At 40.1% G+C, this 25,562-nt stretch overlaps 1 protein-coding gene across 7 annotated transcripts in view; it reads right to left on the bottom strand.

Moving 5' to 3' along the window:
- The window catches only part of LOC140834037 (uncharacterized), a 47,408-nt gene extending 22,859 nt beyond the window's left edge, over positions 1–24,549 (bottom strand). For 4 of the 7 annotated variants that reach the window (XM_073198625.1, XM_073198630.1, XM_073198627.1 and 1 more), the window contains exons 1-9: positions 23,834–24,548; positions 23,165–23,647; positions 23,014–23,098; positions 17,621–17,705; positions 3,641–3,771; positions 3,233–3,426; positions 2,994–3,124; positions 2,636–2,887; positions 1,997–2,137 (exon numbers count right to left, since the gene is read on the bottom strand). In XM_073198625.1, coding sequence (XP_073054726.1) covers positions 1,997–2,137; positions 2,636–2,887; positions 2,994–3,124; positions 3,233–3,426; positions 3,641–3,771; positions 17,621–17,705; positions 23,014–23,098; positions 23,165–23,647; positions 23,834–24,335 — 2,004 coding nt within the window. In that variant the 5' untranslated portion in view covers positions 24,336–24,548. Of the gene's footprint in view, positions 1–1,996; positions 2,138–2,635; positions 2,888–2,993; positions 3,125–3,232; positions 3,427–3,640; positions 3,772–17,620; positions 17,706–23,013; positions 23,099–23,164; positions 23,648–23,833 lie in introns of all 7 variants that reach the window. The other 3 variants (XM_073198626.1, XM_073198628.1, XM_073198631.1) reach the window with 3 other exon arrangements.
- Positions 24,550–25,562: the final 1,013 nt, after the last annotated feature.

Raw genomic sequence — 25,562 nt, 5'->3', positions numbered from 1 at the left:
GCAGGTGAGTGTGTTGAGGAAACAGGAGGTGACGATCAAGGGGCAGGCTTGGACTGAGCGTAAGGCTAAACCCGAGGACCACTATGTTTATGTTTTATGAAAACTTTAAAATATTATGTTTTTATGTTGGATGTGAGATGATTTGAAATAAGTACTTTGTTGGAAAATATTAGTTGGGAATGTTGATTTTAATATTATTAAGTTAAATGACAGATGACGACCGTATGAAATTTTATGTTTAAGAAAATTTTTAATTTTCCGCAAATTTTGAAGTAGTAAAAGTACGGTACGTTACAGCTTGATTCGACAAATTTACAAAAGTTGTAAAGCAATTCGGGTATAGTCAAAGCCAAGTTGATCAAACCATATTTGTCAAACAGTCAACCCCATTCAAAGGGAAATCCTTATTGTCTATGTCGATGATATAATTCTAACTGGAGATGATTTCACAGAATTCAACAAACTCAAAAACTTACTAGCCAAAGAATTCGAAATTAAAGACTTGGGAAACCTCAAGTACTTTCTGGGCATGGAGATGGCTAGATCGAATAAGGGAATCTTAGTTTCACCACGGAAGTATGTGATGGATCTATTGAAAAAGACTAAAATGCTTGGATGTAAATCAACCGACATTCCCATGGATTAAAACACAAAACCAAGAACTAAAGAAGAGAGTTTGTATGTTAACAAAGGAAGATATCAAAGATCGGTTGAAAACTCATCTACCTTTCGTATACTAGACCAGACATTAGCTTCGCTGCCGGTGTTGTAAGACATTAATTGAATAAACCAACTAAAGAACACGTGGAGGCAGTTTAAAGAATCCTACGGTATTTAAAAAAAGCATTCGAACAAGGTTTATTCTTCAAAAGGACATAAAACAAGGAGGTTGAGATATTTACTGATGTTGATTTGATTGGATCTGTAGATCTACTTCGGGCTATTGCACCTATGTTTGGAGAAATCTGGTTATTTGGCGTAGCAAGAAGCAACCAGTAGTGTCACGGAGTAGTGCAGAAGCTGAATCTAGTTAAAGTTTGATATGAGGGAATATGGCTAAAAGGATTGCTGAATGAATTGAGCATACACATGTCAGGGTCTATAAAATTGTTCAGTGATAACCAGTCTACCATCAGCATAGCAAAAACTCCAGTGTGTCATGATCGAACTAAACATGTGGAGATTGACAGGCACTTTGTAAAAGAAAAACTTGAGGCAAGCATCATCTCATTTCACTACATCCCAACAAGTCATCAAACTGAAGATATCTTGACAAAAGCAGTACCTAGGAAACAACTTGAGGAACTATCGTACAAGCTACGACTACTCAACATCTACAACCTAGCTCGAGGGGAAGTGGAAATCCTTGAAGATGTACGAGATTTACACACTGATATTTAGGGATTAATTTGATCTACTTGCTAAACTAAATTTGTTGATTATTATTTTTGATTTATAGTTATCTTTTCCTTTTCTAGTTGTTGGTATTATAGCTCTATAAATATCTGTACAATTATCTTTAAAAGTAAGAAAAAAAATTCCATCTTATGAATTTCTTCAGAACTACACTGAGAGCCCTAGCTCCCAGATAGAGATCAATAGAAATCAATAGAAATCAGTAATTCATTTCGTGAGCAAATGGAAATAAAATATGACAGCCAAATGTTTAACAAAAAAAATTAAAGACAGTTCTAGCTGATGATCAATATCTTGCTGATGATAAATATAAATCAGATCATAAAAATAAATTTTGTAAAACTTCACTGCAAAGGTAATGCCGACAAACCATAAAGAAATGTTAATGTTTGAATTCTTCACAAATTTTTTTAATCTTCCCCAAAAAACGAAAGCTATAATAGCTACTACTACGAAAGCAAAAAAGGTCCAAAAAGAACAGTTTTAAGTTCCACTAATTAACATTAACCAATGCACTTGAGCATAATAAATGAAAAAAGAGTGATAGTTAAAATTTTGTACTACAACAAACAACATTCACCTGATTGTCGAAAACAACAGCATTCTGACAGTTGAACCAGCAGTAACGCAGGTTGTTCACATTTTTCAATAAATTTCTATCATTTACCAGTGATTCACCTTGGGCAAGCTCTGGGAGAGCGACAAAGGATCCCTTTTGATGCTGCAGTAACATCGAAGAGCATATGCATGTAATTGTATGATAGCAATACCAATACAAACAAGTAGGGTACAGAATCCTATTATAGAATGAAATGTGGAACTCGTTCTCAACAATCTAAGGATCCAATATGTGTGGTTTAACATTGTCACGCCATCCGTACTATATAGTTACACCGTTTTACATGAGAAGAAAGATTTACAAGGATCTTTGAGATGCAAGTAATGAAGCATTTCCCTTGCTGCAATAGTAATAATGGACTGACATAATTACTTCAAGCTTTGGGTGCCCCTTTTTTAAACTAAAAGACCTTGGTATGGTGGTTAATTGTAACACGAATTATGTCCCAATGTCATAAAATGAATACTTATTAGTATGCCAGGGAGAATAAAGTCGATTTATTTGCTTTCCATAGATGATATGCACGATCAGAAAATTACATTTAAACATAAAAATATGAACCCAATAGTCTAGTGAAATTTTCCGTGTCAAGTGAAGTACCTTGTTTAATTTCTTAGCATTTTCCAGGCGAATTTTGAAGTCGCTCATGAGCTTCTGTCCTAGGGATGAGCTTAGAAAGCATGCACTGTCCAACTCCCATGAAGAATGGTCGTAATTAAGGCCACGCCATTTCACAAGCCATTCATAATGGCATTCTGATATGTCGGTGGAAGTCGATACTTCAAACTTACGAACTGGTCTTTTCCTTAACAAACGATGTGGCACTGTCCACTCTGAGCTCCACCTCACAATCTGCAGGTTAGAAGGACAGGCACTTCTCTAATTTGCAGTAACTCAAAAAGCAGACCTGCAACCATAACATTTTATTTAAGACTTGTACTCGCAAGAAATAACAGACCTGATCTTGCGCTATAAATTTGAAGAAGAAACTTAGATTTTCAGGACACAATTGGGTATCTGGCACCCAATGGTTGTGCACATGAGCAAGGCCATGGTACTTGACAAAATATTGCTTCTGCCTATGCATTCCTAAAACCAGGAGAAACTATCAAGATATAATTATAAAGAAGTATATGTTATATAGTATCAATAAAGTGTTGGTTTCCTACATGTTTATAGTTCCAGAAGATGACAGACCTTTAGCATTTGTTGCCTTCACTTCTCTGACATCCCAAATAGACTCAACCCCCTTTGACACAGAGTGGACACCTAATGCCAATTTCTTATACACACACAGGGGACAGTGCCAAACACCAGGTAGAGCACAAGTTAGAGGAGGATCTAGACAAGAGAGATGATAGCATCTACTGCAACCGCTTCCCCAACAGCACCTACAAATGTGGGTAAAGTACACATCAAGATAATGTGTAGGTGAAACTGTGAAAGGAAAAAGTGCTCAAAAACAGTGAGTTTTGAATCTGTACGATTGAGAAAGAAGAAGAATGGACTTACAATAAGGCTGTTGAAAGATTGAGCACCTTATTTTCATATAGTAATATTTAATGACAATGTCAGTACATAGAGCTAGAAAACAAAATTACTCACAGGAGCTCGCCACCATCTTCGTCACAAATAACACATGCTTCTTCTAGACTATTTGTCTCCTTGTAGGGATTCCTGCTGCAACAATGTTCAAAAGATTTTAAAGGAACAGCAGCTCCAACATCACCTCCATCCTAAAGGCATTGCAAGAAAACAGAATAATCACGATAAGGAAGGCCACTCCTATTATTGAGCATTTTTTTTTTTTGATAGGAAACGAAATTTTATTAATTAAAAACAGCATTACAAAATAGTAGCGGTTGAGATATCCGCTACGCAATTGAAATACAAAACAAAACAAGTAAAGGGTTAATTTAAAGCGTTACAAAAGTCCAATCCCTAAGTACATCCGAAATTGACAAATGAGATAATTCTTTAAAATTCCTTGTCGATTGAGCCACCTTGAATTTGAGCAGTTCCCATACTTTGTCCACAGAAACGGCGGAGTCATTGAAAATCCTGTTATTCCTTTCTAGCCATAATGACCAGAATGTATAATGAACAACCGTAAACCAGAAACTTGTCTTAGTTGCTCCCTTGAGAAACCCTGGGTCAATTATAAACATATCTTTTGCCTTCCTCGGAAAAATCCAAGAGAATCTCAACTCTTCCATCACCTTGATCCACACTTTCCTTGAGAAATCGCAGTGCAGCAGTAAATGGTCTTGATCCTCTTCCTGTCTTCGACATAAACAACACCACTGTGGACTTAAAGCACATGTTGGCCATCTTCTTTGGATTGAGTCAGAGGTCTGTAGCTTACCCAAAGCGACAATCCACGAGAAAATCTGAATATTTTTCGGGACAGGTACTTTCCAAATATTTTTGAATTGTTCGAAGGCAGGGAAAAGATGCAAATGAAAGAAAGACTCGTAGAATGAACGAACTGAAAATAAACCGGAAGACTCTCCCAACCACACTCTCCTATCCTCCAAACCCAACTCTAGACTTTTTGTGTGAAGGATCCCCAATAATGTATTAAACTCCCCCAGTTCTAACTCGTTAAGGTTTCTCCTAAAACACACATCCCAACGAAAATTACGACCGACTCCCAAATCAACAACCTCAATGAAATTCAGAATTGGTTTATTAGTGACAGTGCTAATCGAAAACAAAGAAGGAAAAAGCTCTTTGAAACAAAGTCCCCCACCCTCCCAAACATCCTCCCAAAACCTAATAAAATTACCCCCTTTCAATACCATCCCACACAGTGGCTGAATTGCCGGGAAAGAACGAGAAATAAATTTCCATGGGCTTCTAAACGTCGCATTCCTTGCCAATCCCAAATCCCATCCATTCTCCTGAAGGCCATAAATGCTCTTGACAACATTCTTCCACAACTGATCATTGGTTTGAAATCCTCTCCACCACCATTTCCCTAGTAGCGCTTTGTTTCTCAATCCGATATTCCCCAAACCAAGCCCACCTCTAACCTTCGGTCTACAGACCAATTCCCAACCCACAACGTGGCAACTCGTATCCCCATCCGGTCCATCCCATAAAAAATCTCGCATCAATTTTTCCATCTTTTTTGCTACTCTTTTTGGCACTCGGAACAGAGACATGTAGTAGGACGGCATCGCACTTAACACCGATTTGATTAGTGTCAATCGGCCACCTCTTGAAAAGAACGATTTCTTCCAGCTTGAAAGCTTTTTAGACATCTTTGTAAGGACGGGTTCCCAAAACTCAAGAGACAAAGGTTGTCCTCCCAAGGGTAATCCAAGATACTTAATCGGCCAACCATCTATGTTGCATCCAATCTCTCGGGCCAAACCAACCACTTCCTCTTCATCACAACAAATCCCCAGCAACACACTTTTTTGAAAATTTATCTTCAAACCCGATTGTATCCCAAATGATTTGATGATATCCACCAATTTCCTCACATGACCTACCTTCTGAACCATGAACAACGTATCATCAGCAAATTGAATATGAGAGACTTCCACCTTACCCCTTCCAACCACCAGCCCTCTTACCTCATTCAAAGTCTTAGCCCTATCAACCATCCTACCCAAAGCGTCAATGACCAAGTTGAAAAGAAAAGGAGATAAAGGATCTCCTTGACGGAGTCCTCGTTCTCCTCTAAATTTCCCCCTTGGTTTACCGTTGATAAAAATCGAAAATGATACAGTTGACACACACCCTCGAATCCATCTTCTCCATTTCGTTCCGAAGCCCTTTTTTTCGAGTACTAAATCGAGGAATCGCCAATCAACATTGTCATAGGCTTTTTCCAAATCAACCTTAAGAACCCACCCTTTTTTTGTCCTCCTACGGTATTCTTCAACCACTTCGTTGGCAACCAGACAGCAATCCAAAATCTGTCTACCTTTAATAAAAGCACTTTGATTTTCTGCGATAGTACAGCTCAAACATCTTTTAATTCTGGAACTCAAAACTTTTGCAATTATCTTGTACAAGCTCGTTGTAAGGCTTATAGGTCTAAAATCGTTGATCCTAACCGCATCCTTTTTCTTGGGAATGAGACAGATGTAATTATGGTTAGTAATGCCATTCACCACTCCCCCCTCATGAAATTCAGCAAATACCTTCAATAAATCTTCCTTAATGATATCCCAATTTTTTTGGAAAAATGCTATTGTGAATCCATCCGGTCCCGGCGCCTTTGAACCCTCGCACTCAAATACCGCTATTTTAATTTCCTCCTCAGAAAAGGGAACTTCCAGCTCTTGTCTTGCATTCATATCCAAAGGGCACCACTCCAACTCATCTAAACCCCTCCCCCCCCCCCCCCACCCCTCTGAATTTCTGTAAAGATGCTTATAAAATCTCAAAATATTGTCCTCAATCTCCTTTTCGTCCGTAATCATAGTCCCATCCTCCAACTCCAACTTGTCAATAACTGATCTGTTCCGCCTATTGGTCAACATTGAGTGGAAAAATTTTGAGTTTTGGTCCCCTTCTCTTAACCACCTCACTTTTGCTTTTTGACTATCCAACTGAAACTTTTTGAAATTCAGACTTTCCAACTCGCATTTCGCTTCTCTCCTTTGTGAATTCAAGGTGTCATTCCATTCTCCCTCGGCTTCTATCCCATCCAAAACCTTGATCCTACCTTTTAACTCCTCCAATTTAACTCCCACGTGGCCGAAAACTTCCTTGTTCCAACATGAGATATCGACTTTCAGTTTATTGAGTTTTTTCATGAACTTATACCCTTCCCAACCTTGTTCCTCCCCCTCATTCCACCACTCTTTTACCAACTCTTCGAAATTGTGATGTGACAACCATACATTCTCAAATCTGAAAGGCGTAGGACCCCATTTCGCCTTATTGGTATCAAGTAACAACGGGTAATGATCCGAAGTAATTCTAGGTAGTACATTTTGTCTGAAGTGTGGAAACATCTCCTTCCACCCATTCGAAAAAAAATATCTATCCAATCTGCAGCATATCGGTTCATTCCGGAAATTAGACCATGTGAATTTTGCATTCAAAAGGGGAGGATCGTAAAGGCCCAATTCTCCTATCAACAAGTCAAAGCATAACATACTATTAGTATTCGAAATGCTGTTCATCTTCTCACCCGTGTTCCTGACCACATTGAAGTCTCCTCCCAAACACCACTTATCCCCGCATAAAGAACACAACCCCGCCAATTCATCCCAAAATCTGTCCCTATCTCCCGGCCTCACAGGTCCGTAAATAGCCGAAAACCACCACTTGTTGTCATCGTTCATTGTAATTTCAATTGAAACCGAAAATTCCCCTATCAAATTATCATTCACCACCACGACTCTCGGGTCCCACATCACAATGATACCTCCCGACCGCCCATCCGAGGGTAAAAAAACCCATTCAACAAACCTGGATTTCCAAATGCTAGTCACAAACCACCTGTCAATATATTCCTTTTTAGTTTCCTGAATTACCACAATGTCCGGATTTTCCTTATGTATCATCCCACGAACCATTTCTCTTTTCCTAGCATTACCTCCACCCCTTATGTTCCATGAAAAAATTTTCATAAAGAAATTCGTGGGCCCTTAGAGGACGAACCTCTCTCATAATTGATTCCACATTTCAACCTATTCAATTCTCTCTTTAACGAACATAATGGAACCTTCGCCGGACTCCCGCAAACCGCACCAACACAATCTAACAAACTTGCCGCTACCTCCCTCTCGTTCAAAGCCTCCTGTTTGTTTATTATAATTTCTTTCCTCTGACCCGGCAATTCAATCACCCTCTCAACCCCCCCTCCTAAAAAACCACTAGACAAGTCCAACACATTGAAAGACGCAGGGAGGTGAAAATGAAGGTTAAGAGAATGATTAAGAATAGAAGAGTGAAAGTTGGTTAGTACCTGTCCCAAGGCCGATGTCTCGTTTTGACGCGGTTGTAACTCAGTATCAGCTACATCCCCTTTCGGTGAGGAGAACAAATCATTACTGAGATCTACCTCTTCTTCCCCTTTGTTCGAATAATCTGACTTGATTGTGACATGACTATCCGTATCTGAGTATTCAAAGTCAAGATCATCGCCGAGGAAATCATCTTCCGAATCTTCGAAGTCCACAAAGGAATCATTATCTGAATCAGCAATACCATCTCGTGCATAATCCTCAATTGTTCCAGTAAAGACATGTGTGTCTTCGTTCTCTTCGACCGATTTGCCTGTTCTGCCGCTTGACTGATCAATATCCTGGCAGTACTGAATGTCACCAGTTTTAACCGTCTTACTTCCTGATCCTAAACCCACACTGGAATGCCGTGCCTCATCCTCACCGTTGACCGAAAGAGAGTGAATAGGAGATTGTTCAAAAAGCGAAACATCTTTCGGAGCAACTCTATTCATAATTCTGAGTACTTTGCCATTGCTTGAATTAGAGTCTGTTACCCTAGTTCCCTCTGAAATGCCTTGTTTTTCAATCAGCGGTAATTGCCCTTTATTAACTCCCAGTTTCAACCCGGGGCTCGTATTGTCCTGTTGTGGTGATTTTGATCCTGTACCCTCATTCTCCACTGGAAAGCATTGATTTGCGTTCGTAATTAATGGCACCTGAGTATTTTCCAATTCCACTCCTTTGCCTATCTCGGCCTGTTGTGTATCTCTAACGATGGTGTGCTTTTGTTGATCGTTTGTGACCCTCGGTGCATCATTGACTTCGGTATAAACTTTACTGTCCGAAGCTCCTTTTTGTTCTTTATATAAGTTTTTATTCCCCCATCCAGCTATCATCCTCTTTCCATTCACAAGAACTTGAGCATAAGTTTGACTCTGGTAATTATCATAAGCCTTAGGATCGAAGGACTTTACCTCGATACTAATATCCATTACTCCACCTTCCACTGGAACATGCATCGCACTTTGGATAAACCCTCCTTCAAGTCCTTTAACCTTAATCATTGCCGCTGTCAAATTATGGAAGAACAAAGTGTCATTACTAATGGCCAAAAGTCCCCCACACTTATCCCCAATGATCTTAAAAGTGTGTGGTGACCAAAGATTCCAAGGCACCCCTAAAACCCGTATCCAGCTGTTGCAGCACTCTTGCATCCTATCCTGAGTATTGGTCTCCGGTCTCCATGCCTCAAAATCCAACGTAACTCCCTTCTCGAAAAAGCCTCTTTTCAGCTTAATGTAATAGCCCAAATCAGCCGGAATTAATGGCCACCACATTGCCTTATCAGCTTGAAAAGGAAAAAGCTCTACCGGTTTGTTGGTAGACTTACGCAAGATATCTTGAATAACTTCCCAAGTAATGTTCACCCGTCCTTTAGTAATCACTACCGCTTCCTGCCATTTTCTCTGCACTCTCTGATTCCCGATTGATTTCGTTGCTAACCGGTCCCTATGTGGGAGGCTCCTCTTCGTTTCCTTTGTATCGATTAGAATTTGTTTGTTCCTATTCGGTTCGAATCCACGATTGACCGTGACTTGGTTGTTCTTCCCCTGATGTCCCCCTTCCAACATCATCCTTAAAGAGATCGAAATATTTATCCATCCCCTAAAGCCGTAGCCACTGGGTACAATCGTAGTAAGCTTCCTCCCATTGTGACAGAACTTTGTCACTTCAATGAAGCTGCCTCTTTTGTTGATAACTTTCTGCAAGGTGTAGACCGCATTCCTTCCCCTAAATCTATGGAACTCCGCATCTGGGGACGGGTTATTGGCTATATCCTCAAATTTCAGACTGACCCATCGTGCTTCGTTGCGTTCAAAATCCATCATATATCTTGTCTTCCTTGTCTGTTCTTCCCACCACACGGATCCACCCCCATTGCCCAACCGTAACTTAAAAATTTTGTGTTCAATGCGAATAAATTCATCGCGACTCATATGGCGAGAACCTGAATCCTTCCTGCCTGAAAACATACCTCTATTATTAAACGGAAAAACTGCCCTGACCGCTACCCCAAAAAGATCCAATGAAAACGATGATCCCCCAGCTAGACGCCGGAAAAGACACTAAAACCAGCTCTGGCGGCGGCCGTAAGCCGGCGCCGCTGACGGAAATGAAGGATTAACACCAATACGCAGTAACTTGTAGAACCGATCGATCAAAAATAAATTCGGGAGGAAAGAAGCTGAAAGAGAGGGAGAGCATTTCAAAAAATTCTCTCTCCTTCACTGTAACGGTTTCATCCTAGAGAGAATTTTTTGAAAATGCTCTCTCTAAAATATAAAATTGAAACACCCAATGATGTTGTGATCCTATTATTGAGCATTCAGCTGACAGACTGCTGAGTTCAATGAAAAAATTGTTGGCAATCATAGAAAACCGTAAAAAAAAACATCAATACAGACTAATCCCCAAATGCAGAACTGCAGTTAGAATGCAAAGAGAAATCCAAAGCTAAAAGTAATACACCAAGGCACATGAATAGAAAAACAAGTTTTATTTCATCACATAAATCAAAAAGATAACAATGCATTCAAATTCCTAAAATATTGTCGGAGGTCAATTCCTGCAAGGGTGAATAAGTTTCAAAATGACATTCCTTACTGTTCACATCACATTTACAAACTGCATTTCTTTTTCTTTTTTTTTTATAGGAAACAATACTTTATTAATGATATAATAATAAGTGTTTCAGCAGTGGAAGTTCACTGTCCTAATTAAGCACAATTTAAAAGGAAAAATTTAGTGATACACATAATCTGTTATGGGCCCAAACCCACTGAGCCCAGTAAGTCCAGGATTATCAAGCCCAGTACCTGAAGAGTCTAAGAAGACCCGGCCCAAGATTATTAACGTATACGTTAGGAAAGGGAAGGGAACACGTGAGAGGCAAGAATAAAAGGAGAGGGGAAGTTGGGTAGTGAGGCATTTCAGTTATTATTCAGAGAGTGAGTCACTAACAATTTGGTGAGTGTGAGAGAGAGTGCTTGTAATCGGATTCTGTTATTTCACTTTTGCAATATAGATTCTCATTTTCTGTTTCTTAATCGGGGATCTTACCGGAGGCTATAACATTGGTCCGACCTGCCGGATCCGAGAGAGCGACGGAATACGATGGCCAGCACACGATCAGAAGCCAAGATAGAAAGCATGGAGAAGGCATTGATGGGAGTGCAAGACAACATGTCACAAGTGCACGGTAGGCTGGATAAGATCGACAAAGCGGTGGAGGGATTATTAAGTATGAGGGAAATGATGGAACAGATGATCAAGGCACAAGGAGGAGCAATGGCAATGAGCAATGAGGGTGGAGAACACCCAGGGGTAGGGAGTGAGATGCACGGGAAGGACGAGAGTGTTGCACGCCAAGTCAGAGAACAGGAGGAAGGCGCAGAGGAAGTGAGAATGGCTCTGAAAAAAATTGAATTACCGGCGTTTGAAGGAGAAGATCCTTTGGGATGGCTGGGGAGAATCGAGCAGTATTTTGAAATCCACGAAACACCACGAGATTGCAGACTCAAATTAGCTTACATCTGTATGCATGGTACCACTGTGCATTGGTTTCGATGGATGAAAGTAAGGATCCCAAACATGAGTTGGGATAGGTTTGCGGAAGAACTGATCAAACGTTTCAGTGGAATTGATGCAAACCCTTTCGAATTAATGGCATCACTGAATCAAGAGCAGCAGTCGGTGGATGCTTACATTGAGCGTTTCGAAATGTTGATTGCGCAGCTGGGGGAGGTTCAGGAAGATCAGGGCCTCGGCTATTTCATGAGTGGGCTGAGGGAAGAGATACGGCGGAGGATGATAGTGCACGCACCCCGAACGGTGGATCGTGCGATGATGTTGGCAAGGGGGCTGGAGAGGGAATTGTATGGGACGGCAGTGGATCGAGGAAAAAATAAATTCGGTTTGGGCTTGGGTTATGCACAGAAGCCGGTAACCAATGTGGGCTGGGCCACTCCGGCCCCAGCGCATGATAGAGACCGGACTAAAAATTACCCACAGCCCAATAACCATAGGCGAACATTGAGCCCAGGAGAGCAGAGAGCACGAAGCTCGTTTACGCTGCAAACTCATGGTGCTGGGCCTCGTGGTCAATCGGGAGGAGGGGCTGGAGGGACGATGAAGATACCAGATCAAAAAAGTCGAGATGGTAGAGTGGTATCTCATCAAGAATTCTTACACAGACGCGAGAAGGGACTGTGTTTCAAATGTGGAGAGCCCTACCACCCGATGCACCGATGCGCCAATAAGAGTCTAAGAGTGACGATTCTAGCGGAGGAGGAAGGAGAGGATGGCGAGTGGGAGCAAGTCGAGTTAGAGGAAAAAAACGAGGAGGTGAGGGGGGAAGTAGAAGAGGTGGGAGAAGCTCACGTGGAATACAACACCCTTGAATTACCGTTGTACTCTGTCAATGGCATAAATCACCCACAAACTTTGAAGATGAGGGCGAGAGTGGCCGGAAGGGAGGTAGTAGCCATGGTGGACAGTGGCGCGAGTCACAATTTCATCTCAAAAAAGTTAATAAGCGGCTAGTAGTTGACAGCAACGTGTTTTTTGGGGTGTGTCTTGGGGACGGCTGTCGGGTATCATGTCAGGGAGTGTGCAGGGAATTAGAGGTGGATATGGGTCAATGTCGAATCCAGATTGAAGGATATTTGTTTGAGTTAGGAGGTATTGACCTCATTTTGGGAGTTGATTGGCTTCGGACGTTGGGGGATGTGGTGTTGAACTGGGAGAAAATGGAGATGCGATTTAGCTGGCTTGATCATACAGTTGTCTTGAAGGGAGACCCATCCCTTAGCAGATCAATGGTATCCCTAAAAAGGATAGCCAAAGTGAGCGAAGTTGAATTCTATGGGGCAGTGTTACTCAAGTGGAGTGGGAGAACAGGGAGTGGGAAGGAAAAAGGAGAAGGTGAAGAAGCTTTGAGCAACATTCTGGCCAACTACAGGGAGGTATTCCAAGAACCTTGTGGATTACCTCCTAGTAGGAGCCAAGATCATGTGATCAATATAAAAAAGGGATGTGGCCCGGTGTCTGTAAGACCCTATCGGTATGCTCACCACCAGAAAGATGAAATTGAAAAGATGGTGAAGGAGATGCTCACTTCAGGGGTGATACAAGGCAGCAACAGCCCCTACTCGAGTCCAGTTATATTGGTCAAGAAAAAGGATGGGAGTTGGCGGTTTTGCATCGATTACAGAGCATTAAATGACATTACCATTGCTGACAAGTATCCTATTCCAGTTGTGGAGGAGTTGTTCGACGAATTACATGGGGCGACATACTTTACCAAGCTGGACCTCAAATCTGGATACCATCAGATTCGAGTCCAATCTGCCGATGTGCACAAGACGGCATTCAGAACACATGAAGGCCACTACGAGTTTCTAGTTATGCCCTTTGGGCTAAAAAACGCACCGGCCACGTTCCAAGCTACCATGAATGAGGTATTCCGCCCTTATTTGCGAAAATTTGTATTAGTTTTCTTTGATGATGTGCTAATTTACAGTAAGGGTTGGGTGGAACATGTGCAACATGTGGAGGTGGTGTTACAAGTACTACAACAACACCAACTAGTACTGAACAAAAAAAAATGTCAGTTCGGGTTGCAACAAGTGGAGTATTTGGGGCATATCATCACGGCACAGGGGGTAGAAGTCGACCAAAATAAAGTTGAAAGTGTGATACATTGGCCACAGCCACAGAACACGAAGGGGCTGAGAGGATTTCTGGGATTAACGGGATATTACCGAAAGTTCATCAAGGACTACGGTAAGATCGCAAGACCACTCACCGAGCAGCTAAAGAAGAATAATTTTGGATGGGAAGAAAAAGCCCAAGGAGCTTTCGAGAAGCTCAAGCAAGCTATGGTTACTGCCCCTGTATTGCGGATGCCTGATTTCTCAAAAGGGTTCGTGATAGAATGTGATGCCTCGGGAGTGGGAATAGGGGCAGTATTGACCCAGGAAGGCCAGCCGATTGCCTATTACAGTAGGGCATTGGCAGATCGAGCATTGTCCAAATCAACATATGAAAGAGAATTAATGGCCTTAGTGTTGGCAGTCCAGCATTGGCGTCACTATCTGCTGGGGCGTAAATTTGTGGTGATAACTGATCATAAGCCATTGAAGAATCTGTTGCAACAACGTATAACAACGCCTGACCAACAATATTGGTTGGCCAAGTTGTTGGGTTATGAGTTTGAAATCAAACACCGAGCAGGAGCAGAGAATGGGGCAGCAGATGCACTATCAAGGCGAGAGGACATGCGAGGGCTAAATGCTTTAACAAAAACAGAATGGATGGGAGTAAAAGAGATACAAGAGGCCGTGAACAATGACCCTGAATTCGAGCACATCATAGAAAAAGTGAGAAGGACTCCAGACAGTAGCAAACATTATTCGTTGATTAATGGATGTTTGCTCTTCAAAGGCAGATTAGTTGTTCCCCCATCCTCAGCATGGGTTCCTAAGTTGTTGGCTGAATTTCATGCTACTCCTATTGGGGGACACTCAGGAGCTTTTCGAATGTATAAAAGGATTGCCAATAATTTCTTTTGGCCAAGGATGAAGAAGGATATCTACAAGTTTGTAGCGGAGTGTGGGGTGTGCCAAAAGCAGAAGTATGAAGCGGCATCACCAGCGGGGTTGCTGCAGCCCTTGGTAATTCCAGAAACTATTTGGGAAGACTTGGCCATGGATTTCATTACGGGGCTGCCAAAATCAAAGGGTTATGAAGTGATATTAGTGGTGGTTGACAGGCTATCGAAGTACGGACACTTTCTGCTCCTTAAAAGGCCATACACCGCCAGTTCTGTGGCAGAAATCTTCACACGCAATGTGGTCAAGTTACATGGGATTCCAAAGACAATTGTCAGTGACCGTGATGCGGTGTTTATGAGTATATTCTGGTCGGAGTTATTTCGATTACAAGGAACTCAACTCAAGATGAGCACGGCCTACCATCCGGAGACGGATGGACAAAGTGAAGCATTGAATAAATGTGTGGAAACGTATCTGCGTTGTTTTTGCTCCGAACAACCCAAAAGTTGGTCACAATGGTTGCACTGGGCTGAATATTGGTACAACACTTCATACCAAACTTCAACCCGAATGACTCCATTTGAGGTAGTGTATGGAAGAAAACCCCCTACCTTAACTAAGTTTTTACCCGGAGAAACTAAGGTATATGCAGTCTCGCAGGCATTAGAAGACAGGGATGAACTATTGAGGCAGCTCAAATATAACTTAGAGCGAGCTCAACAACGAATGACCAAATATGCCAACAAAAAGCGTAGAGAGGTTCATTTCCAAGAAGGCGATGTGGTGTATCTAAAGTTACGACCACACCGCCAAAACTCGGTTTCTACAAGGGTGTTCCAGAAACTAGCAGCAAGGTATTATGGGCCTTATCAAGTGCTGAAGAAAGTAGGGCAAGTTGCTTATCGTTTGAAGCTGCCCGAAGGATCCAAGATACATCCAGTTTTTCACGTATCATGTCAAAAAAAAGCCGTGGGACGAAATCCTGATGAAATTAAATTGCCTAGTGAAGTGGATACTGATTTGTTTCTCACCTTCGAACCTGAAAGGATTTTGGCCGAAAGAACTAAGCGAGTACAAGGGAAGATAGGCCGACAATTGCTAGTACAGTGGAGTGGAAGATCGATTGAGGAAGCCACATGGGAAGACAAGGAAAACTTCATAACACAGTTCCCTGAATTTCGCCTTGAGGACAAGGCGAATCTTGATGAGGCAAGGCATGTTATGGGCCCAAACCCACTGAGCCCAGTAAGTCCAGGATTATCAAGCCCAGTACCTGAAGAGTCTAAGAAGACCCGGCCCAAGATTATTAACGTATACGTTAGGAAAGGGAAGGGAACACGTGAGAGGCAAGAATAAAAGGAGAGGGGAAGTTGGGTAGTGAGGCATTTCAGTTATTATTCAGAGAGTGAGTCACTAACAATTTGGTGAGTGTGAGAGAGAGTGCTTGTAATCGGATTCTGTTATTTCACTTTTGCAATATAGATTCTCATTTTCTGTTTCTTAATCGGGGATCTTACCGGAGGCTATAACATAATCCAATTGTCTTAATAAATCAAAAACTGAAACATTCTTGAATTATTTGTGAATTTCAATCCACAAGGCAACGTTAATCCTTATCTTCTCCTAGCATTTGTCAATATTTGACTCTTTTTCTTCGAAAATTCTTTGGTTTCTCTCCAACCATACCATCCAACATATGCACTGAACCACAACTTGCCAAAATATTCTACCTCTCTTACCTGTAGTCCGTCCCAAATCCATTCTGAATAATTCTTTTGTTGATTTAGGCATCACCCACAACAACCGCATCTCTTGCAACGCTTTAACCCACAGTGAGGACGAGAATGGTCAGACATAGGAGTCTTCTAATCTACTAAACCTTGTCATGTTTGCCCAACCCGTTACATGTCTTAACACAAATGGCACAAATCTAAAGAAAGAGAATATTGCAGTGGCTCTGAGTAGGCACACACAGAGGACTCCATCGTGGTAAAACACTAGCACCAAGAGTAGTGAAACAAAGGTCTTAACACCCCACCCAAGATAATTCAGCCAAAAACTCTACTTTCTGATGTTCTTGTCATACTAGTGAGTTTCCAAAAAAAACATACGGATACAGATGCGTGTTGAAGAATTAAAAAACAAGTATTCGCAACAACAGAATATTCAACAGCATTGAAGAGACCTCAGAAAATCTTTGGGAATTGGTTAGGATCAGGGTGGCAAGATGGACAGTAGCGACTCCGGCGTTTAAACATTTATTAATTTCAGATCTTGTTAGGAATTGGTGTTTTATTATGCGTAGATTTACTGTTTTTAGTAAGACTAGGCTCATTTCGAATTCCTAGTCTCCTTTGTGGATCGCTTGTCCACCACTTTATGTAATCTTTATTTTCAATTTATCTATATAATAGTTTCTTATCAAAAAAAAGTATTCGCAGTATAAACATTGTTATCATCATCATCCAACCACACAAGAGAACTTCGAAAGGACGGACATATTGTCAAATACGAATGTCAGAGCACCAAAAAAACAAATATATTTTCCTTTTAACAAAGTTGTAGAGAGTTCAAGTGCACAACATATGCCAAGTAAAAAATGTTTCAGCAATTACAGTATGAAGCAGCTTCTTTGTGGTTAATACAGTAAAGTTGATTTTAGATCAGCCAGACATGATTTTAAACCATATCACTTAACTATGTGGGGGAAGGTTATTTAGCAATCTTCAACAAGTTTTCAGACAGGATGGGTGCCTTTTAAGTCATTCAAATCCGTTTAAGGAACCTCTAAAGCCATAGCATAGATCAACCCATAATTCAAGGAGCTCATAGATAAAAAATTAGAAGAGTTAAAGTTGTCATCTCTTGTTTCATTTCTTTATACTCCAAAGTGCCACATGAAGACTTGTCTCTATATAATGCTCAATTGCCAACTGAAGTAGGATGACCACAACATGAAAATGGAACTAATCTTTTTTCTTTACTATTGGCATCTAGAAGAAGTATAATTTATAAACAGTATATTCTCCATGATTCATAAAACAATATAAACCAACCTTAGAAGCACTAAAGTTACTTAGGCCATCATCTAAGGTAGCACTGCAAGAGCAAAGCTCCTGTTCTGGTGAATTATGGCATACCCTGCAGGAAATTCAAAAAAACATTCATCTCAGTAAAGCTAAAACTGTTATGTTCCCTTTCTCATTCCTTTCTATTCTTATTGGGAAGGGCAGGGGAGAAAAACAAAATGCCATCTCCTGAGGTTGGATATGGCGAAAGAAAATATGTTCAAGTACGAATACACAGGTTTAAAACCAATCAAGCTGATCTAAACATCCCATCTCATACAAGATCAAAAAACTATTAAAACAAAACACATCTGCTATAAAGCAGGCAGGCAGAATAGACAGGGGCAAAGGCATCATCGGTACAACCTACAACAGCATTGATACCCACATGCACTTGTGTCTGACAAACAATAAGAGACCACCTGTTAATATCTACTTCATGCTATCCAAAAAGCATATACAAATGGATCAAGCCACAGTTAGCCAATAACAGATCATGCAAAGCCATAAAATCGATTTCTAGGTTAGAGTAAAAGTTACAGGAATCATAAAAAGAGTAGTGGTCAACTAAGTATCTCGGGACACCGTTGGGTGGCAATCCTAGGAATTTTGATTTTTGGGAACATGTAGTTTCCAAGATGTCTAAGACTAGCAAGCTGGAAAAAGGCGTTTCTATCAAGGGGGGTCATCTAACATTGATAAAGCCGGTGTTAAGTGTGATGACAACGTATTTCATGTCTCTCTTTTGTAGCGCCCTTACCCAAGCCACTACTAAACTGACTAATAAACATGCAACATTAAAGTTAATAACAACAATTAAACAACGAAAACCAAATACTTAACCATCTTACAATCCAAACGAAAATAAAACAATAACAGCAGTCTTAAACATTAATACAACCATAACGAGAACATAATTCTGAACAAGAAAACGATAAACCACATGAAACCTCCACTGGATCACCACCGAAAACCCAACTGCTCTAGCCACTGCCCTGGTCGTCCGAACCGTCTAACCTAAAACATGTCTCGTGGAATGGGGTGCCAAGATGAAAACAAGGACGTGAGCGACAATCGCCCAATATGAGAATGTACGAGTATACAAACTGATATGATGCATGCGAAATGCAATATGCTCGGATATCAAGGATCAAGTCAAGAATCTCATGCTCAGTCTAGAGGCGTCTGAGTGTGTAGTTTCTGATCTGCCCTAAGCATATTTTGGCTCCCACACTCATCATCAAGACGTGGACCTACAATGTCCAGGTCATCAGAGCTCGCGGGTCCCGTCGGACACTGTAGCTCTCGATACCCCATCATCCACAATACAGAACAGGGCCGAGCGGCCCAAACAAACGAGGTATACGTGAGAACCTGAATTTCCAGCAGCAGCTAGCAATATTCAGCAGCAATGCAAAATTTCAGGATAAGCTAACAATTCTAGCAGCAATTAAGATTTCAGAAGCTGGTATTTTTCAGCAGATAGAATCCAGCAACAGAAGAGTTCAGTAGCGCGAAATTCCAGCAGACAGCTACTGTTTCTGCTTATAACTTGTAACTGAAGTATTTAACATGAAATAAAGACTGTCAATGGCAGCTCATGGCAGATTATGGCCATTAATTGGGAGGCTAACAGTCTGAATTTTGCCTATAAATAGCACTCTCAAATCTCAGAAATAGTGTTACACAAATCTTGAGTTATCACTTGAAATTCGAGCTAAGAGAGTGCATTTTCGAGCAGAAAAATCCAGTAACGAGAACAGCAGATTTCAGACTTCAACCGAAACTCCTAGCAAATTACTGTAAGTGGGCTTATGTATAAATATCTTGAAACCAGTTTAATAATTTCTGTTTTGAAGCAAAGTATATGTATTTTGTTTCTGATTTCTGATTTTTGAAGCACTGAATCCTAGTGAACTAATGGTAAGAATATATATTCTGAACATTCCTGATTCCTGATTACTGGCCACACCCCTTAGAGGAGAGAACATATAGGAGATTGATATCAGTTTAGCCATGAAATTCACAAACGTGCTCAGTGCTTGCTTGTTAAATTTTAAGTTCTGATTCCTGTTCTGAATACTGATTCCTGTTATGAAAATAAGAGTTTTTGTATATTATTTGTACTACTGTTTCTGTTGAAAATGATTTTGAAAACTGGGAGTTATTCCCGCCCCCGCTTACTGAGTGACATCCATATCACTCACCCACCAAACTCATCTCAGATAAGAACGAGGAAGAATTGTTAGAAGAAGAAGAGCAGAATTAGTTTTGGGCTGGTGAAGAAGACTGTTGTTTTTTAATTCTAAGTTATGTTCCCGCTGTATCTGTTAAGACATTGTTATGTCTGGTTTTACATTTCCGCTGTAAACATTAGCATTTGTGTTTGTATCAGACAATGAATTATTTAGTATTATGAACAAAAAGACTTGTTTCTAAATTTTGTACTTCTGAGGCTTGTTGTTTTCGAATGTAAATTTGAGAGCAACGCCGGTGTCGACCAACCCCGTCCCTGGGGCCTGATATTGAAGTGGTATCAGAGCAAACCAGGTTTCATAATCTGGGAAGGAGGAACTATGAATAATAAGTTCTGATAGACTATTGAAAAATAAGTTCTGATAAACTACTATAATAGAATACTGAAAATAAACTAATGTAACAGACTACTGAAACAATAGACTAACTACGTACAATTGAGAAAATCAATAGGCAAAAACCAGTAGACCGAAAAACAGTAGCATCAAAACCAGTAGTCTGAAAACATAACCAGCAGATGGAAATCAGTAGAGCAGAACCAGCGGACCAGGCATGTAGCAGACTGGTTTCAACAGTGCTGGAAAACAGCAGACTTGACTGCAGTAGCATCAGAATTCCAGTAGGAAGTGAGTTCCAGCAAGCGCATGCAATAGACCTTGCAAATTGTATGGAAGTTGAGGTGTTTTTCGCACAAACTTCAAATGGCCATAACTTTTGATCCAGGAGGAATTTTGACAATTAAAAATACCGTTGGAAAGCTCTCGACGAGGAGAACCTAACCTAAAACCATTCAATCTTTCTAGCACCGCCGACGAATCCCAAAATCCTTCATTTAGATAGTGATATCACAATTTTCGTAAAATTTTCCAATTTTCCGAAACTTTGAGGAATTTGCATTTCCAAACGGCTCAGTATTTTTGCACCAAATTTGGTACATTTCATGTTCATGATGTGAAGGTTTTTTAGTAAATTTTTCACGGCATTCTAAGACTGAAATTTTTTTAACTATTTCTTCTATAAAATGTATAGGCAATACTGATTTTATTCATTCCAGTAGTTGTATATAACTTGACCTGTATTCTTGAAATCATTTCTAAACATTCACTATCATGTTTTGGATGTAGAATATGACTGACAAAAGTAGCTACATTAAGAGCTTAGAGACGAAGATAGAGAAACTCAAGGGACATAACTACTGCTTAGAGCGGGACAAGGATGAATTACAGTGTAGAGCAGAACACTTCAGAGATGACGTCCAACGTTATACTTACTATCTGCATGAGGCTGAAGATATGAATAAGAAAGCTCGAGAAAAGTTCGAAACCTCTCAAGATACCGTTGTAGAGTTAATCGGGTTACGTGATACCTTGGTTGAGAAGATCCAAATGCTTAAGGATCAAAATCACCAACATGTACACCAGCATAATCAGTATTGTGAGCATACTGATGCTCAAATTCATGAGTTGCAGAACACTGTTGAAGTTCTTAGCGACCAGAATGCAGTTCTACATGGTCATATTGAACATCTAGAAGTAGTAATAGCCAACCATGAAGACGAACCCGAGAAAGATCAAGAAGAAGAAGAAGTTGAAGGGGATCCTATGAATTTGGGATTAGGAGAAGTGATAGATTAGACATTCAGCAGTAGTTATTTGTAGTAAAACTTGTTCCATTTGCATTTCTGTTAGCATTTCCGAAATTTAGTTGTAATTACACTTTTGTGAGAAATCAATAAAATTTATTTCCATCAATTGGTTTCATATTTAATTCTTGAGCAATTACTCAACCATTTTGTTTCTTTTGTTTAGTCCATACTCTGCCAAAAACCTTAGAACTTTCATATTTGTAGGAAATGGACGGAAGACCAGTGAGAAACAACCGCAACCCTCTTTACAACAACCGCAACAACCGTAATGATGAAGAAGCACAACAATCACTGCCCGCAGTTGACCTCAGTCGGGTCTTTTTCTGTTTGTTCTTTGTATTACTTTTTTTCCCGATCAGTAACTTTCTTTTTTTCCCGTACTACATTAATATCTGGAAAGTACCTATCCCATATAAGTTTTAAGTTTTCTCGTGGACTGTCGCTTTGGGAAAATTGTCGACTTGCGATTCGTTGCAAAAACGATGACCTATCTGTGCTTTAAGTCTGCCCTGGTGTAGCCTATGCCGGAACAAATAAGAGGATCAAGACCATCTACTTTTGCATTGTTCATTCACGATCGGAATTTGGATAAAAGTATTGCGGGAATTGGGTTTCGAATGGACCTTTCCAAGAAAGGCGCATGACATGTTTCTTTTGGAGTCAGGTATACTTACCGAGAGGAGAACTAGGTGTTGTTGGTCTTTGGTAGTTCATTGCCTGTTTTGGTCGAGCGGAACAAAATAATTTTCACAGACATAGCCGAGTCTACAGATGAGGTTTGGGAGAAGATCAAATTCAGAGTCGCGAGTTGGACGACAAAGTTGCAGAGTTTAACCACCTTTTGCAGATTTCTTTTTTTGTGGGTTGTTAGCGGATTTCTCATCCGCTTATTTGTACTTTGTTCTCTTATTCTAAAAAATTTTCGTTTACAATCAAAAAAAAAAGTAACCCTTATCAGAAGCATATGTAGCATGTATCAGTGGTTCCCCTCAGCCGGGCCAGCATCCCTCGGAAATGATTTGTCTCACTTCTATGGATTTGAAGAATTATAAAACAGCAACTGACCACAGCAATGGCCAAAAAAGTCTTAGCATTATCGTTCAAGGCCAAAAGGACTATTCCCATGTTCGTTTCAACAAATTGCATGAGAAATTTTGAGATTTTCTACAACAAAGCTTCTACTCTGGCAAGTTAGGAACCAAAGAAAGCCAGAGACAGTAAATTAAAATGAATTGAATAAAGTTCTGGAGGAACCAGAAAACTTAACTGAAAGGTAACATAAGACCAAATGTAAAAAATCATCCATGAGAAAAATAAAACAAGACAATGACTTGATCTCTTGCACATTTCAGGAACAAACATTTAAAGCGAAAGATAAACACCACTTGTAGTCCAAGTTCAGAGCATATAACTATTCAAAAAAATGATGAAATGCCCTAGGTTAACTTGTGCTTTTCCACATGGTACAGGGGAAACTTACCTTTTCTTTTTATTGCATAGCACACAAGTTCCCAGTAGACAGGGGGTTTCCCATTTAGTGGATGAGGAAGGAACGATCTCTGAAACTGCCATGAAACAACATTACTATGTCATTATGGTAAAATCTAAATTTACAAGAGCTGTTAGCATACCTTTCATTTCTAAACATATTTCACCACTTTCTGTACTTATAGGACAGTACTGTGAACTCTCCATGCAAAATGAGCTCTGTGGCGCAGGAGAGATTGTATCTGTAGCAGTCAAATAATTTGTAGGTAACTTTTCAGAGTAATCATAGGTTTCTCTGGCGCTTGAGTTACTCCTATTGTCTTTTAAACCATCACCATGGCAAAGTTCTGGGATCTCATCCGCGACATAATCAATATGGTTAGAATCAATACTGGCATCATTACCCAGTATTTCTGCATCAAATCCTCTTAAACTACAAATTGACTTATGAAGATCTTCATCAGAAGCTCTATTAAGACTTTCATCTCTCCATTTTACCACAACCCTTTTACTGAATTTTTCACTAGTATCTTCTCCATTCCTCATTGGCTCGCAACAACTTTTTCTGCTATTACCATTGCATATGTAAGATATATTATCTTGTCCTTCCAGCTCCCCATCAACATCTAAGCAAATAAAGAGGCAGCAACATGAACATAAATACATGTAAAGAGCCACGCTTTGTATTTCTACCTTAAAAAAGAACACCCTTGTCAAGAGCACTCAAAAATAAAAAATAAAAAAAAACTCCACATATTTAGAATAGTCCTGGCGAGTAGATGACGTGAGTTAATATAGAAAGACAGATGTACCTGGAAAAACTACCTTAAACTGCTGTCTTTTAAATAGAGATTTGAAAGAGCGGGCATCCATATTTTTTCGTCTCGCGCCTACTGATTCCAGAGCAGATTCAGTTTTCTCAGCGTCCACCAGGACCTGTATCAAGCTATCTTTTTTCCTACTCAAATTTGAAAGAGTAAATTCTTTTACAGATTGCTTGGAATTGGAAGGACTTGACATGTTCTTGTTCCTGTCAGATCTTCTCAGAGGACTTGGTGTCTGTTTCTCAAGTCTTTCGGATTTTTTTGTTATCCGTGGCTTTGAAGGTGACACCGGTTTATCAAGACTCGGGGATTTCTGTTTACTTTGAGAGATCCCTCTGGACAAAGATGTTTCCCTAAATGTCATCACACCTGATACATCAGTTTTCCTCAAACTATACCTTGAAGAGCCTTTTCCATAACTAATTTCTTTCTTCCTAGAATCGTCATTCGCCTCCATAATTTTCCGAGAAGAACGAGTCCCGCTCACCATCCTCCTTGGCTGCAACCAACCCACGAATATTTAAATCATAGCTTTTGCATATCATACAGGAGGTGGAAGAAAAAGAACACTGAATCACATAAAAATGGCCAATCTCCTTCCAAAACGCGATGCTTCTAAACTTCACTTTCTCAACACAAACCGGGAATCAGGGGATCGGAGTCCCTTACTAGATAATTAAGAAGAAGGGAGAGAGAGGGGAGAAATGAGGAAATCGGAAGTGTTGAGAGTGTTTATTTCATAAGGCCGCGTTTGGTTCGGATGATTAGTCGGGATAGATTATTTTATCTTACCTAGTCAGCTGTTTGGTACGCGTGATTATTTAACCAAGTCCATACCTCCTATAAATGATTAAGTTATATTAGGTAGGTTAAAATAATACATCCTCAACCCCTAAGATTATTTATCCAACTCTTAATACCTCCTATTTTTCTAATGTTATCCTTCTCTTATATTCAAACTCACCACCACTTCCCGCCACCGCCGCCACGATCGCCGCCGGCCGACAATTTCCGGCGCCGGTCGACATTTCCGGCCGGCCGTTTCTGGCCGCCGCTTCCCGCCTGCCGTCTCCGGCCGCCGCCCCCGTCGCGAAGGAGAAGGGCAATTTTGTCTTTTCATCAAAAAATTCAAAATTATCATACACTTAAAAATCTTACCAAACATAATATTATTTTACACCATATATTACAATCCTACCACAATCATTTTCTTTATCATTTACATATTAATCATTAGTTTATCATATCCTTCCAACCAAACGCAGCCTAAAAGGGAATAGAACCGAGTGGTAGTGGACTGTATTTCATTTTTTATTTAAACTTATTTACAATCTAATTTTGTCTATTAATATATTTAAATTTCAATTTTATATATAATAAAACTTAAAATTTAATTAAATTAAAAACTTAAAATACAGACGATCAATATCTTTCTCCGCTCTTTCTAATGTTTCTGTTCTTTTTGTATCATTCATGTCATCATCATTTTATCAAATTTTGTCAAATTTGTTTGGTTTTTCACTATATATGTTGTAACAATTAGTCTATAAGGTATCGATTTGAAAGAGATCAATTATTTGATTGTAAGTTAACTTTACGACTCATCGACTCATGTTCAACGCACGCTCACACGGCTAAAAATGAGACCCATCGACCCATGCTCGACCCACGCTCACATGACTAAATATTGAGGCTCGACTCATCGAGATACATTAAA

Source organism: Primulina eburnea, chromosome 6, assembly GCF_022965805.1.
Source record: "Primulina eburnea isolate SZY01 chromosome 6, ASM2296580v1, whole genome shotgun sequence".
NCBI lineage: Eukaryota > Viridiplantae > Streptophyta > Magnoliopsida > Lamiales > Gesneriaceae > Primulina > Primulina eburnea.
This window is presented reverse-complemented; position numbering and strand designations above follow the sequence as displayed.